This window comes from Botrytis cinerea, chromosome 7 (genome assembly GCF_000143535.2).
Source record: "Botrytis cinerea B05.10 chromosome 7, complete sequence".
Taxonomy (NCBI): Eukaryota; Fungi; Ascomycota; class Leotiomycetes; order Helotiales; family Sclerotiniaceae; genus Botrytis; species Botrytis cinerea.
In genome coordinates, this window is record NC_037316.1 from 1309482 (window position 1) to 1324948 (window position 15467).

The following is a 15467-nucleotide window of genomic DNA, read 5'->3' on the forward strand; positions in this document are numbered from 1 at the left end:
ACGAGCAGCCATAGCGTCATGTGGTGCGGCCGCATGGGATGTTTAGGTTGCCTTTGCAACCTTTTTTAGTCGTCGGAAGCGGGCCCTGTTTGTTTACTTTGAAACCTCAACTCTTTGCTTCACTACAACAAAATCACAGATATACAACAACTCCATCCACACTTGCTATTCAAATTTTATACAATATGCTTCTCGACGAAGATCCTGCGACTCTCATCCGTCATACACTTGGCAATTTCAATATTGTTCCCGATAAGTCTGCTGTTGCGCGCATCAATGAATCTCTATCAACTTTACAACAAGCGCGAGATCTCAGAGTAAGGGAAGCAGAGAGCGCATTGAAAAGTGAGCGATCAATTACGATATCAGGACTCAGAATGGCATGCTGATAATATCCAGAACTATCGAGAAATTTAAATACTCTCAATAACAATCATCTTGAGACCGTTTCCGCCCATTCCCCAACTGCACACGCTTCCGAAATAGCTACTTTAGATACACAAAAGTTCCGTATCGCGAAAGCAGCTAGTGACCTAGAAATAGAATCTGAACGTCTCTCATCACAGCTTGCGGATCTCCAAGCCCGCTTGCAAGAATTGGAACAACAGGGTATGGAAGGAGGAGAGAACGTTAAGAGAGGCCAAGTGGACGATGAGATTAGTCTTAAATTAAAGGTCTATAGAGGGCTAGGGATTGATATTGAGAGGGACAGAGAAAGCGGAGAATACTCCAAGGCTGTTATCCGAAATGGGAAGAAAGGGGATGTACATGTGGTGAACATGGACAATAAATTCTCAAAGTTTTTCTACGCGAATTACTTTTGGCAGACTTTGTAGAGATAAGACGGATGGGATAGATTGGCTGAGTGATGACTTTAACGGCTTGGGAAGATTTCTGGATTGGGGTTGGAGTTTTGGTGTTAGGATTATTGGGTATTGCATTAACTTGCAGATGAAATTTGGCTTATGCCACGATCAGCAGATGAAGAGCTGTATGAAATTTACGAACAATAATTCAGATGTATGAACACTATACCAGCCGTGTGCTACATATTTCAAGACTTTCTCGTACCTTGACCCAAAATCGAAAAGATATCCCAAGGATTGAATCCAAAAACTTTCAATGTCCATCCGAGAAGGTATCACTCCTTAGAGCTTACCGTCTAGATAGATATATGGTATCATATATTTGGATCCCAAAGTTTTGCATCACTGGGCTGTAGTCTGGCCTTTTCAACAGCATCAATTCCTTTACAAAAACGCCTAAGATACGTGCTGTGTACCGTTCCCACCATTATTCGTAGTAAGCCAACCCATTAATTCCTTATATCTGCTTCATATTAACAACAGAACTAGCCTTGGAGCTAGCTAGTGATCCAGAAACCGAGCCAAAAGATGCCCTTTTCTTGGTTTTTGGATTTGGAGTCATTGTTGGAAAATAAGTCTCCCCTCCCAGCCCCGAGCCAATTGAGGGCGGTGTTCTAGCCTTTGATGAATTCATTATCGCCTCCGGGCTTCGACTTCTCGACTCTTCTGAGGGAATACTACCAGATGTCAAAGATCGCTGATGATGTCTCCTCCCATGATTGGCGGGAAGCTCTAGTCTAGAATTCATATTCGTCCATAGCGCATCATCATCGGATCCGCTATCGCCCAGACGCCATCCACCTACACCTTCAAAATCTCTGGCAGGTCCAACACTTTGGCCCAATCCAAGCACTGATGCTGAGCCCTTCAAGACACGAGCTGGTACCGGCGTGTTTGAGCCAGTAGCCGATTGGCTGCTGCTGGCGCTGCTCCTTCGTTTCTTACGACGAACAGGTGAATTTGGAGGGTTGTAAATTGCTCTTTTTGATCGTGCAATCTTAATTTCATCTCTGGGCCCATAGAGATAATATGGGATGACTGCAAGAGCGAGCTCAATGTATACAATAATGACTCGAAAGCAGAGGACACAGAAAGCGAAAGTTGTAGTGAGAGCTGCGAATACTGCAATTGGAAACGTGAAGAAGAAGAGAAAAGGTAAAATGACGGCGTAGAAAGCACTGAATAACTTCATGATTTTAACCAATTAGTCAAAATTTGAAGATCAATTCAGCGAAAGCAATTGAAATGGAGTTTTCTTCAAATTGAATGTGCTCATAATGAACGGATAGATATCAAGTAAGGGCTTTGTTTGGCTCGGTTTGGCATGATTTGCATGTGAAATATGTGGTGGGGTGATATGCTTGCGGAGTCTGTGCGGTAACGCGGCCGCACTCAATCTAACCGTACTAGGTGACGTCTGGAATTGAAGATCTACGTGTATGTTTTGACCTCACTTGCTAATCCATCTAGACGTCTCTCCACAAGGTATAAACCATAAAAACAACTAGAGACTGTTGTCTCATACCCCCGCCTCTTCTCACATCGGACCTAACTATCAGTTAGAATGGCGGAAAATACCGAATTTCCTTGGCATATTGGTGTTTATGATGCACATTGCCATCCAACAGATACCATGGAATCCATCGATTCGATACCTTCAATGAATGCAAGGGTTCTAACAGTAATGGCGACCAGAGCGCAAGACCAAGAGCTTGTTGCTCAAGTTGCTGATAAATATGGGTTGAAAAAGCTCCAAGCAAAGGACCATCCAAATACGGAATGCATGATTCCTTGTTTCGGGTGGCATCCTTGGTTCTCGTATCAAATATTCGATGATACCAAAGAATCACTTGATTTCTCTCTGTTCAATACTGAAGCTTTCAAAATTGAGCATTATGGAAAAGTTCTGACGCCCAGTCCTGACGACAAACAGTTTCTGCTGTCATTACCATCTCCTCGCCCCCTTACGCAATTTCTGCGTCAAACTAAAGAGTATCTTTTAAAGTACCCGCTGGCACTGGTGGGAGAAATCGGACTAGATAAACAATTTCGTTTACCAGGTGAATGGCCCGGAGATGTTGAGAACTCTAGAGATGGAGGCCCCACACCCGGAGGAAGAGAAGGGCGACGTCTTACGCCGTATCGAGTTCAAATGAGCCATCAAAAAGTTATACTCAAGGCTCAATTGAAGCTTGCAGGCGAAATGCAGAGATCAGTATCTGTTCATGGAGTGCAAGCGCACGGTGTTCTATTTGATACCTTACAAGAGACTTGGAAGGGTCATGAACGGCAAGTTATCAGCAAACGAGAGAAGAAAAGAATTGCTGGAGTACCGCCTGCCTTAGATGATACAGATGAAGAAGAAGATGAATCAGAAAACAAGATCGAAAAACCATTTCCTCCGCGTGTCTGTCTCCATTCATATTCTGGCCCGCCGGACACTCTAAAGCAATATTTCCACGCTTCAGTCCCAGCTGAGATATACTTTTCATTCTCAGCAGCCATAAATATGTCCTCGCCCGCTAGTGCTAAAGCAATTGAAGTCATTAAAGCTGTCCCTGATGATCGTGTTCTTGTTGAGAGTGATCTCCATATTGCTGGCGAAACAATGGATAATTTGTTAGAGGATATGTGTCGGAAAATCTGCGAGATCAAAGGCTGGGACCTCGAAGATGGTGTGACTAGATTGGCGGAGAATTGGAAACGTTTTGTGTCTGTTTGAAGATTTTTAGATTACCGACACATTTTCTGCAATCACAATAATACGATATAATATTAGCAGAAAAATGGTTTCTAAATTTCAGGTTGGGAACCTGTCTAACATGGTGGACAGCATACATCTTGATGCCAAGTTGAGAGAAAACACCCTTTTACTCATCATAAATCTAAGATTTTATATATTCTACTCTTTGTTACTGATTTCTCATTCTCTCTTTGATACTATCAGCCAAAAGACTAAATGTAACTATTCCATTCTTTATAAATACCAGTCACCTTCTTAAGCTGGCTATTCTAATCTGTGTTCCTAGATATAGCCAGGACCCCCCCAACATCCCCGAGGATCCTCAAAGTGGGAAAAGGCATCCCCTCGATGCGATCACATATTGACATTATATGAATTCAACTTAACGTGAGTCGGATCTACACTCTGTATGATAGCGCAAATGGTCGAGGAAAATAAACTTTTAAACTACGACGCGAAAATTCCTGGCTCATTACCTATGCGCCTTGATCTGCTTTAGAATCTTACATAGTCTTTGCCATTGTGCTTCATTAAGTGCATATTCTATTCACAACTAGAAGTGAATGATCTACTGAAGGTGCAGAACTGTATAGGTCATTCGTCACCTTTCAGGTGAAGTGTATCTAGTTCAATACATCTAGATCTTTCACTAGCCTTGAATCCATGCCTAAATTGAAAACAGCAATCCCAATACAGAATTTGAACGCAACACTCTCACCATCTACGACTCGAGCCGTCGATAATACGCCGTCTTTTATTCCCATGACTGTCACAACCATAGTACTTCGTTTGGGTAAGTACAAAAAGAAATTTGCTGTGGTGAAATTCAACGACATTGAACCAGACTCCAACTCTCCTCAAACCTGTCAACGCATGGCGATAAGTTCTCTTATATGGTCACAGCAAAGCTCCTCTAGCTTTTCTTATATTTTACAAGGTGGATTGATTGCCCTGTAAAATACGAAATGGGCCGTTGGCGCGTTAGATTCTTGTTACCAGGAGCAAAGCATCCCATATCTTCTAATCAATCAAAGGTATGTCAATTCCTGATGCATGTAACAAATCTTCGGCTCTTTGTGCAAGAAATTTGAAGCCTTTCATTTGCGTGGCTTCTGAATCTGATGTACGCTACATTTCTGAATTTATCGAAAAAGTCCCTTCACTGCCTTTTTGAGACCTGAAGTATCTGAGATTTCAGCAGGCTCTGGTTGTATCATACGGCAGCATATACCATCGGATCTTGATGGAAGTGCCTCAAACATCTCTCAAGGAATAGTACAACAGAGTTGTACTATCAACCCCTCTCCTGCAAGTATATCTAATTGAAGCTTTTGGTTAACCCCGCCTTTCGGTGAATTTTCGATGATGGAAGCTTATCTTTGATTCGGCCATGTGCATCTTGCTAAAGATTTTTGTTATCAAAGAATTCTGGTGAATGATTGATTAGCATGGTTTGGCTGCTCAGTACTGTCTACTTAAGTGTTCTCCCTTCGAGAATAACCACTTGATATCAACAACAAAACAACAACAACAATCACAACAACTCGAACATTTGAATTCTTTCCAAATACCATTTCTATTAACATTTTTCTTTCATTACAACAACACTCTTTCTTATCTGGAACGAATACTAAGAATCTCAACAGACAATAAAAATGGCTGAAACAAGCCATCGTCAAACTGGCTCTCCTTCAGAAGATCCATCTTCTCCTATCATCACCGAGTCGCAAACACCAACCTCCACCGATCAACCTTCCGCTGACAACAAACCCTCTCAAGAACAATCTAACATTGATTCACGTGTCATAGACATGGAGCAAGATCGCAATGTAGCACCATTAGAAGAGCATTCAGGTGGCGGCTTTGATCCCAACGGTCATTATCAAGATGGTGAGTTTCACTTGTTTTGGTTTAATGATTTTTCTAGCCTTTACTATATGTCTTCTTATTTTCTGTACACTATGATCAGTTCGTCGAACTTTTCAACCAATATAGCCAAAACTATCTTCGGACATCCTTTTGATCCAATCATTGTATATCTCCTTCATCTCATATGTTTGGAAGCACTAGTTGTGCTCACTAATTTTTCATCTAGCCACCTCATTGTCATAAGAACCATGCTATAGGTGGAGGCCGTTCCTGTTTTTTGTTGCTGGTTGAGCTGCATCACCAACAATGTTCAGATCCGCCATCACTTTGTGACAAAGTGCACACCTTGACCTTGGCTTTAAACCATTCACTATCTTTCTATTTCTTTAAATCAGCAATATTTGGAAATTTTCAATATTCGTTGCTAACAATTTTACGTAGCATACATGAACATTAGCAAAGTTACAAACGGTGTTACGAACGCTCAATCTCAACTTGACATTTCCGATACCCAGAGTTCATCTACCGGCCCGAACACTCGTCGAAACGCAAATAAATCTGGACCTGGTGATGGGGATATCCATCGCCTCAAAAGTCAGTTCCAACAACACAATGATATTGGTGATGAGGGTCACAATAGCGTCCTGGGTCGTAGCAGGAAAGGTCCTCGTCGCTATCCCCACCTTTTTGAGGGAAATAGTGATGGCGGAGAGCTTAACCCAATGCAACCTTATGAGATGACTCACAAGGCAAAAGGAATTGCCAATAACTTTGATCGTCCCTCTGCGGGTCGGAATATTCGTCGTGCTGCCACCCGTCATCCAAATAGAAAGCTTGGTAGCAGGAATGGTCTCCGTGTTCAGGATCAGTCTCAGTCAGATATTGATAGTGGTGATGACTTCGATACAGTGAACGATAGTCGTGGAAATAGTGGCGGTACTTCTCAACAGTTCCAGAGAGTAGCACTTACATCGGGTCTTCCAGGGCCTCACTTCCCCATAGTTCCCACTGCTCCAGTTGTCAAGGGTCGAGTTGTCAAGCAAAGTATGAGACGAGGTGATCGACCATTCGCCAACGTTAGTGATAACGAAGATCCTGCTCTTGAGAGCTCCGACTGTCAGGATAGTGACATGAATGACGAAGAGTCATACGAGCAGGCTATGTGTCAAGATGAAGACTCTCATTATAGCCCAGAATATGATATGCCCATGGCTGAGGATGAGGAATACGATGAAGAGCACGATGAGCATATGTTCGTTTCCGAGCCTGGCCCTCACCGCTCAAATCGTGTCGAGAAGAATCGCGCTGGTGTTGCATATCCATCAAACATACGTCCAATCGCAAACGTTACAGGATCGAATGTTGGTAGTCGGGCCCATCCAGCCGTAGTCCGACGTAGACAAGAAGGCAGACCTAGCCTCTTTTTTAACAGTTCGAGTGAAAATTTGGCACCATCCAGATACTCTGGAGCCATTATGCCATGGGGTATCAATCAGCAACCTGTATTGATTGACCAGGAGACAGTCTCAGACGCCCACCTCAAAAAGAGAGGTCTCAAGCGTCCTCCACCGGGAGGAAAGATTGGCAAGAGAAGTTATGGAGCCAATGATCCGGAAAATATCGCAATTGTCAACATGAAAGAGAACCAGGGCATGTCATTTGCTGAGATTGCAGAGCATCTCAACTCAGAGCGTGAGAAGCAGGGAAAGAAACCAGATCTTAGTGTTTGTGGCGTCAACGGACGTTACAACCGCACTGCACCTATTCTATTCGCCACCCAGGGCCTGAAATTCGTTCCTTTGAGTGAACGCAAGAAGGCTAAAGGTGCAGCAGCCCATGGAAAGTCAACTAACAAAGCTGGTTGGACTGTCGAGGCTGAAAACAAATTGGTCGATATCGTCAAGCAGGTCGATGCTGAGAAATGGGGTCATGTTGCACATCTGCTAAACATGGAGCTCTACAGTGGGCGTGCTGTATATGATGCTACAACTTGTGCTAGGCGTTATGCTGCACTCTAATTTTCTTGTCGAAAAGCAAGTCGATCGAAATCTTGAAGACGTCAGTAGTTGCGCCTGAGACTTCTTTCTCGGAAGTGCACCAGTTTTCTGCTTTATCACAACTCAAATTTGACTTCACCCCTTCATTGTCATTAACAACTCCCAGCCTGGCATTTCTTTCTCAAATTCGCCAAATCGCCCTCTAATTCAGCCTAGCTTTTAGAATCTAATCAACATTTCCTTACATGACCTACACAAAAAATTACATGCCACACATTGACCTCGACGGCAATAGGCTGAGAGGACGACCGTAATATAGCAAGAGTTATACATAGAAAGAGTACTCAGTTCTACTGAGATAGAAGATGTCAAGGGAGAAAATGGTAGTAAAGGATATGTGGATGGTAAAAATGTATTTGGGTCCCCTGTTTAATACGATGGATTTTACGATGGATTACTTACTTTCTTTCTTTCATCATTCCAGATTTGCGACTGGACTTGCGAGATCTCTGGCATAACAATTTTGATGTTTAATACCCAGTCGTCTATTTCTTCTCGGAAAGGGATGGATGACATGCATGGATCTAAAGTTTTAAGAATATTCAATGGATTAGCAAAATGATGTTGCAGCATGTTTGCAGCATGTTGATAGTGAATGAATATGTGATTGTGAGTGTAGATTCATGTTGAAATTGTGACTTTTGCTGTCGATCGATGACTAGATTCATGATTCTCAATAGCCATGTCATTTAATTCTTAATCGACGTTTATCACTCGAAGAGAGCTCATACGCAAGGTCACCAAAGTAACTCGGCTCGAAATCTCTCTTTATTCCTTAATGAAAGACTTTGTTTCGATCGCCATTCACTATATTATCCCTGATGTAAAAGTGTAAAATGTCAAGAAAGGGGGGGACGTCTTGACTTGAGATGATAGATATTTTCATGTATGAAATCTAAAATATCCACTGGCAAAGAATCATTCAGTGGGTTAGAAGAGGGGAGGATGCTCACCGGGGGAGACTGAAATTTAATTACTAATGAAATCACGCTTTGTCCCGTCAATCAGTGACGACATGACTTCACGTCGCGTAAAAATCAATTTACGCGTCTCATACATGCCAACCGCGACCCCTCACAATCTTTAGTATTTGCAGTCGGAAATAAACAATTCCTAATTCTGTCTTTCCCCTTCGAACTTCATTTTATATTAGCCATTGACTGCCGCGAAATACTGCTCGAAATTTGTGTGGTATCTGGGCCAGTGAATCAATAGGTTTGTCGACACGAGTTTCACTCTAGAATATCAGGGAGGTATTTCAAACCAATTTGAGTGTTTTACAACGATTTATTGTTTTTCGAGTTTCGAGCGTCAGAGGGTACCACTGTCACTTACTCAGTCATTACTGCCAATTGCGCAGCGCCTGATCACCGCGTGAGAGCCCCAACGAGATCCCTTTACCTCCCAAACAACTATAATACGAGTCCCTTCGTTATCTCTCCAGCAATGAGTTCAACGCCCAGTATGAGCCGTTCCCAAACACCTCTATCTAAACCACGTACCAGTGCTCCATCTTCTCCCCCAGAGGAATTCGAACCAGAAGAATTTCCCGAGTTCAATACCAAATTCGCCACTGAAGAAGAGAAGAAAATATTCGAAGAAGAAGAGAAAGCACGGATAGCAAACTCAAAGGCAGAAGACAGAAGACGAAAAGCGATTGCTAGAAAGAGAGCAGAACATAATGAGTCAAAGGGGGAACGAGAAGCCAAAGCCAGACAATTGGACGAGTTACTGAGTAAGAGTGCGGCATTTGGGGAAGTGCTAGTAGGAAAGACGAGAGTTTTGGGACGTGTGGGAAGTGGAATGGATGGGAAGGCATTGGGCGAACATGATTTGACAATGGCAGAACAGCCCAAGTGTATGGTGGGTGGAACAATGCGAGAATACCAATTAGAGGGCTTGACCTGGATGTATGAGATTTGTATACAGGGCATGTCTGGAATTCTAGCAGATGAAATGGGCTTGGGAAAGACAATTCAGACGATTTCGCTCATTGCATTATTGAGAGAGAAGGAAAGTTATTTGGGTCCACATCTTATCATTGCGCCGTTGAGTACACTCTCGAATTGGATCGAGGAATTCCAGAAATGGACCCCTGATGTACCGGTTCTCTTATATCATGGTACGCCAGCACAAAGAAAGGAGCTCCTTCGTACGCAAATGATGAAGCATATCAAAGGTGGCCGTCCCGACGAAAAGTTTCCCGTTGTCTGCACGAGTCCAGAAATTGTTCTCCGTGATCACGCAGATCTCTCGAAAATTAGTTGGGAATTCATTATTATTGTAAGTTTGATATTTAAGAGAAGGTTTCCAATGGCTGACATAAGATATAGGATGAAGGTCACCGAATGAAGAATTCAGAGTCAAAGTTGTTTCAAACTCTGAGGACGTTTACATCTGCTACTCGTCTTTTGATCACCGGAACTCCATTGCAAAACAATCTGAAAGAGCTTTGGTCATTACTGAACTTTCTCTTGCCTACGATTTTCACACAATGGGAAATGTTCGAGAGTTGGTTCGACTTTAGTGATTTACAAGATGAGGAAGGTACCGAGGACTTTATTGCGGATCAAATGAAACAAGATCTGGTCAAAAAGATGCATTTGATTCTTCAGCCACTGTTGTTGCGACGAGTAAAGGCTGATGTTGAGCACATGCTTCCAAAGAAGCGAGAATATGTGCTTTATGCACCAATGACAAAGGAACAGATGGAATTGTACAACAAGATTGGTGATAAGACAGCTGATCTACGAAAGTATTTGGAAGAGAAGGTTGTAGAAAGACTGACCGGAGGCAAGCCGATCAAGAAAGACTCGAGTAAACCAGCTGAAGCTACTGTTAAGGCTGAAGTAGATGTGGAAGATTCTGATAGCGAAGACGAGAAGCCTTTGGCAATCCGAAAAAAGAACAAGAACGTTACTTCAGAATCTACTCCGGCTCCAAAGAATGCATTTCAACAAATGATGGCGAAGAGGAAGCCAGGTAGACCACCTAAGAATCAAAACGCTGTCCCTTTGCCAGCACCTTCTATCAAAAATGCAGAACCCGATAGGAAACGAAAGCCAGTTGAAGACTCCCTTCAATTGCCAGTCAATAAATCCGCAAAGTCTAGCCGAACTGCATCGCCAGCTGTTAGTGTTCGCAGCCGGAGCTCACGAAGTAAAAGAGTTTACGAAGAAGCTGATACATCTGAGGATGATTACCTTAGTGATGATGAATTTGAGTCGAAACTAGCAACGGAATATGATAAGAAAGAAGAGGCAGAGCTCAAGAACAAGAATCACATCGAAGATGAAACAGCGAAAATTCTAGAGCTTGCGAGAAAGGAAATCTCTAGTAAGAAGCTAGGCAATCCAGTTATGCAAATGAGACTGGTCTGCAACTCTCCTTTAAATTTCTACAATCCTTGGTCTGCGGATTCGGGTATTCCATTCAACGAAACTCTGGTGTCTTCTTCTGGGAAAATGTTACTTCTAGATCGATTACTTCCATCACTATTCTCGCGCGGTCACAAAGTTCTTATATTCTCACAGTTCAAAACCCAACTGGACATTCTCGAAGATTACGCTCGCGAATTGCGAAATTGGAAAGTTTGCCGGATTGACGGAAGTGTGGCACAAGACTTTCGACGTCAACAAATTAAGGAATTCAACGAAGACCCAGAATTCAAACTATTTCTTCTCTCCACCAGAGCCGGTGGGCAGGGAATTAATCTCGCAAGTGCTGATACTGTTATTCTTTTCGACAGTGATTGGAATCCACAACAAGATCTCCAAGCCCAAGATCGCGCTCACCGTATTGGTCAAACTAAACCTGTCGTCGTATTTCGTCTCGCTACCAAGGGTACTGTTGAAGAGGATTTGCTCATGAGCGCCGATGCAAAACGTAGGTTGGAGAAATTGGTTATCAAAAAGGGAGGTTTCAAAACTATGGGACAGAAGATGGATACCAAAGAAGGAATGAGTGCTGATGCGTTGAGAGCATTATTGTTGAAGGATGGAGAGGTATACACATGTAAAGAAGATGATGAGATCTTGACAGAAGAGGATCTAGATACGTTGTGTGACAGGAGTGAGGCGGCTTACGAGAGAGCGGAGAAGGGCTTGGGCAATAAAGACGCGTTTAAGATTGTCGAGACCAAAGCTGGTGGTTTGATGACAAGTATGGAGAGCAAATAGAGCGGCATGTTTGAATGCGGATGTTGGATGACTGGATAAAGTTTCCTTGGTTGGATGGGAGTACAAGCGCTGCAGGTTTTGTTTTGTATCAGATTTGTATAACAATAGCGCGGTATCATGAAATAATGTTTGATCAAATGTATAGTTTCTGCGGTAGAAATAAAAATTCGTTATGAACACACAATCATTCATACTGCTTGATATGATATCAAACATTCCCCCATTGTGTATTCTCTCCTCTTCCCGTATGGAATGGAAATTGCTACCGTAATCAATATCACTTTAAATCCTTGTAGACAATTCGATTTCTTACGGTTTCCCTTCAGATGTTTATCTTTATTCCCTGGAGATACCTATCATGACCAGAACAATAACTTGACCCAAGAAGCAACAGGCAGAGAAACAGAAGAGCCAAAAACACCCTCGAGGAAATCGGACAAACTAAGCCGAAAATGAAATACCTCTTCCTTTATCTCTTCCTAGCTGCCACCTCCTGTCTCCTCCACATCTATCTCTTCTCCTACACCCTCCACCAAAACCCAACCGATACTCTCCCTCATCATTCTCAGCCATTCGCTCCTCACGTATCATACTCCGGATCTTCATCATCATTAGAACTAGAATTCCACCCCAAAAACGCGCATGAAAATTGGCCACCAACAGCAAACGCGATGACGGAAATGACGACGTCGACGAAGGGAAATCAAGGAGAAGAAGGAGTATCGACAACAACATACTGGTTTGGAGGCTATGGAATGGCGTGCAAGGAATTGATTATGATTCTCGCGGTGGGGAATCCGCTAATTTTGGGGAGTGTGGTGGGTTTGGTTATTGCGGTTTTGAGAGGCGGGTTCGGGGGGTTGGTTGGGGCGTAGGGGGTTGGGGAGTGCGACGGAGAGAGATGGGGAATGGAGAAGGGAGGGGGGGAGATAGCTTGCTATGGTGCGAGCTTGTTGGTTTACCTACTTATTAATGCCGGCGATGCACTCTCTGACCAGCATCTAGGTTATATGGAGGAAATGGGCAAATCGAGACTCGATGAATCAATCACACACAGGCATTTAGCGAGATATACAGACAGCAATCTATTCGAGATGAGTAATAGACGCAAGGTGAGTATGCCTTTTATCAAAACCCTCGTGATTGGGGATCAAAGCCCAGAAAATCATTTTGTGATTCATCATGTAAAATTGCAATGGTATAGAAGAAAAAATATCATAAACTCGCGAGAAAGTTGTGACGTTGATTTATTTCTCAAATATTAAGAAATGGAACATGAGTTCATATTTAAGCGATTGATCCCAATCAACTAAGGTTAACGCGTGTGTGAGTAATTAATGACCTGGCTTTGAATCATCAGAACGATTAATTATTATCTTGAATATAAAACCGAACCCAAACTACCTGTTCTCGATCTAAGTTCTCCTCAAAATCTCACCAGACAATCCAATCCCTATGCCATTTTGGTTTCCCTGAATCCGCGAGACGGATCCTTACTAATCTCATTTAACACACAGAACCCTCTTCCACAGAATGACCAACTCCAACCCCCGAACTACATACTACATCATTCTAACTCTCTTCCTCCTCTTCTTCTGGACAATCATAATCTCTCTCCTCATCTACTTTATTTCCTCCATCGAATCGCCCAAGCCCCTCACTCCTTGCCGTGGCAGTTTTATGCACGAAGAAATATGTTATTGTCCCGCTTCCATTTCACATTGTGCTCCAAACCCTCCAATTGAATCTCTCGCAATTCAAGATCAAAATCAAGATCCTGAACCCGAAACTCCGGTGAAGCAGATGATGATGTGTTTTGCGCTCGCAATCTCCATATGTGGTATTTTGGTGCAGATGGCGGTACTGAATGGATGGTGGAATCCCTGGGGAGAAAATATCGTGTGGAGAAAGGGAAGATCAGGATGGGAATGGAAAGTTGTTTCAGTGGGGAAGGATAAGAAAGGAGGGAGTAGTGAGCAAGCTCCTTTGCTTGTAAGCGAGAGGTAGGGGTATTAGCTTAATGGGCTGTTATGTTAAGATGACACCATTGAGGTTGTAGTGAAGCTGGATAGGAGAAATAATGAAAGAGGAGGATTGGATCTTCGCTTGAGCAACAAGCTTGCAAATCCAAAGATAGAGCGGTCTGAACACTAGATGGAAAAATTCAACTTTCATGCCAGCCTGACTGGCTCTCTTGATGACCGTTACAAGCTTCTAAGCTTTTTGTATACTGAGAACGGTTTTTGATTGATTTTAGGAGTCACAAAAGTGACACTGCTGAGCCCTCTTTAGAAAATTGGTATTAGTAGTGGTAAAAAAAATCTATCGGCTGCTCTTCTCATTCTCAATCTCCTGCTGCAACCCCTCCAAAACCTGTTCTCGTGTCCTCAAATGTGCTTCTAACGCGTCGACCTGTTCTTTGACCGTAGCGATCTCATCCGCAACCCCCTTTAAGCTTGCACCAATTTTACTCTTCCCCTCACCAGATTCCAAGTCTCGTAGTTCGCGGCGTTTGTAATCCAATAGCTGTTCCAACTCTCTCTTGACTAATGCAGGTTTGGTATCTCGTCGTCCACCAGATCTTGCTGCAGATGCAGATTCAACCTTTTCAAGCTTGGCTTCAAGCTCCGCAAGTTGTTTCTTCAGTCTAACTTCCTCCCAATCCTCAGTCGTTTTCGTGCCCGAGAAATCAGTGCCCGCAGGTCTATAGCTGCTCTTTCCGCCTATTCCAAGTCGACTCATATATGTCTCCCCGAATTTCGCTTTGCGGCCAGTACTTGTTTCTTCACCACCAGTAACGCCCCATTTTTGCGCCGGCGATGCTATACGTTGATTATCTACCTGGTAATCGATCTGATTCTTTTCGAAACTTGCTCGAAGCGATGGTGGAATGGTTCTAGGGATGCGATATCCTTCGTGCCTGTTATTAAGTATATGTAAGAAGGCGAGAGTAGCATCTTTTGAAATGGCGGGTGCAGCAGATGGGTTAATCAAATTCCAGGCTGAGCGAATATCGGTGTCTGGGACCTCAAGTGAAGAGTAGAGGGTATCTAGAGATTCGACTTTGCGAAGTTAGACTTCGTTAGAAATATGCCATAGCGCGCATGCACTTACAAGTGATGTCTCCTCTGCCATCCCTATTTGCCGAGTATATCTCTTCGTATTTGGACTTATCTGATGGGCTCATGTACCAATCGAAACCATCCTTCAAGCCCGGGGTATCATCGTCATCTTCAACACGTTCAAATTGAACTTGTCTTCCGGTAAGTGCTCGATTGGCCTGTACCAAATGTGCTTTCGATTCAGGGACAAGCCAGTCCGGTAGCGCTGGTGGTACATCTGCATATTCCTAGAAGATCGTCACATTAAAATCAACCCAACAAGCAATGCCATGAAGTCGCCGTACCCCGTTAACAAGATCAAAAATCAATCTCATAGCCACACAGAATTCCTCAAAGTCTAGATTCCCATCATTGTCGACATCTGCCAAGTCCCATATCCGTTCGAGTTGTTCGTCTCGTAGTTGACTGTTTTTCAACACCGGTGCGGCCTGCGCACCAGTAAGATGTGTGCCACCATTGGATAAAGAAGCAAATATCTCCCAATATTTCTCGATTTCGCTCTGTTCAATTCGTTTGTTCGACATTTTGTTATGTTTTGGCTTGAAAGCTCACCCCCAAAGCTTACGGGGGGTTTGAGACGGAGGCACGGAGGTTTGGAGGTCCACACTGTGGCCAAATTTGGCTTGATTATG

The 15467-nt window shown here is 43.3% G+C and overlaps 8 protein-coding genes across 10 annotated transcripts; 6 read left to right on the top strand and 2 right to left on the bottom strand.

The window, feature by feature from the left end:
* The first annotated feature begins 100 nt into the window (after positions 1–100).
* Positions 101–1029, top strand: BCIN_07g03600 (hypothetical protein). Its single transcript, XM_001548874.2, has 2 exons — positions 101–345; positions 400–1029. Exons 1-2 carry the CDS (start codon positions 186–188, stop codon positions 834–836), a joined length of 597 nt encoding a protein of 198 aa, XP_001548924.1. The 5' UTR covers positions 101–185; the 3' UTR covers positions 837–1029.
* Positions 1030–1167: 138 nt separating this feature from the next.
* On the bottom strand, positions 1168–2182 carry BCIN_07g03610 (hypothetical protein). The gene has a single exon (XM_001548873.2). The coding sequence runs from the start codon at positions 2056–2058 to the stop codon at positions 1324–1326; it is 735 nt and encodes a 244-aa protein (XP_001548923.1). The 5' UTR covers positions 2059–2182; the 3' UTR covers positions 1168–1323.
* A 168-nt stretch (positions 2183–2350) lies between these two features.
* Positions 2351–4059, top strand: BCIN_07g03620 (hypothetical protein). Its single transcript, XM_024694005.1, has 2 exons — positions 2351–3827; positions 3896–4059. Exon 1 carries the CDS (start codon positions 2431–2433, stop codon positions 3586–3588), a length of 1158 nt encoding a protein of 385 aa, XP_024549794.1. The 5' UTR covers positions 2351–2430; the 3' UTR covers positions 3589–3827; positions 3896–4059.
* Positions 4060–4504: 445 nt separating this feature from the next.
* BCIN_07g03630 (hypothetical protein) lies at positions 4505–8091 on the top strand. Of its 3 annotated transcripts, none has more exons than XM_024694008.1 (3): positions 4505–4732; positions 4811–5499; positions 5920–8091. In XM_024694008.1, exons 2-3 carry the CDS (start codon positions 5265–5267, stop codon positions 7494–7496), a joined length of 1812 nt encoding a protein of 603 aa, XP_024549796.1. In that variant the 5' UTR covers positions 4505–4732; positions 4811–5264; the 3' UTR covers positions 7497–8091. The 3 variants fall into 3 exon arrangements, with proteins under 3 accessions (XP_024549796.1, XP_024549795.1, XP_024549797.1); XM_024694007.1 differs by having other exon boundaries at positions 4505–4643; XM_024694006.1 differs by having other exon boundaries at positions 4505–4643; positions 5256–5499.
* Positions 8092–8603: 512 nt separating this feature from the next.
* On the top strand, positions 8604–11924 carry BCIN_07g03640 (hypothetical protein). Its single transcript, XM_024694009.1, has 2 exons — positions 8604–9818; positions 9869–11924. The coding sequence occupies exons 1-2, from the start codon at positions 8982–8984 to the stop codon at positions 11711–11713; spliced, it is 2682 nt and encodes an 893-aa protein (XP_024549798.1). The 5' UTR covers positions 8604–8981; the 3' UTR covers positions 11714–11924.
* Positions 11925–12008: 84 nt separating this feature from the next.
* Positions 12009–12823, top strand: BCIN_07g03650 (hypothetical protein). The gene has a single exon (XM_024694010.1). The coding sequence runs from the start codon at positions 12166–12168 to the stop codon at positions 12586–12588; it is 423 nt and encodes a 140-aa protein (XP_024549799.1). The 5' UTR covers positions 12009–12165; the 3' UTR covers positions 12589–12823.
* Positions 12824–13041: 218 nt separating this feature from the next.
* On the top strand, positions 13042–13863 carry BCIN_07g03660 (hypothetical protein). Its single transcript, XM_001548869.2, has one exon. It carries the CDS (start codon positions 13247–13249, stop codon positions 13718–13720), a length of 474 nt encoding a protein of 157 aa, XP_001548919.1. The 5' UTR covers positions 13042–13246; the 3' UTR covers positions 13721–13863.
* Positions 13864–13937: 74 nt separating this feature from the next.
* Positions 13938–15396, bottom strand: Bcend3. The gene is made up of 3 exons (XM_001548868.2): positions 15120–15396; positions 14828–15062; positions 13938–14775 (listed from the first exon to the last, which is right to left on the bottom strand). The coding sequence occupies exons 1-3, from the start codon at positions 15357–15359 to the stop codon at positions 14036–14038; spliced, it is 1215 nt and encodes a 404-aa protein (XP_001548918.1). The 5' UTR covers positions 15360–15396; the 3' UTR covers positions 13938–14035.
* Between the last annotated feature and the right edge of the window lie 71 nt (positions 15397–15467).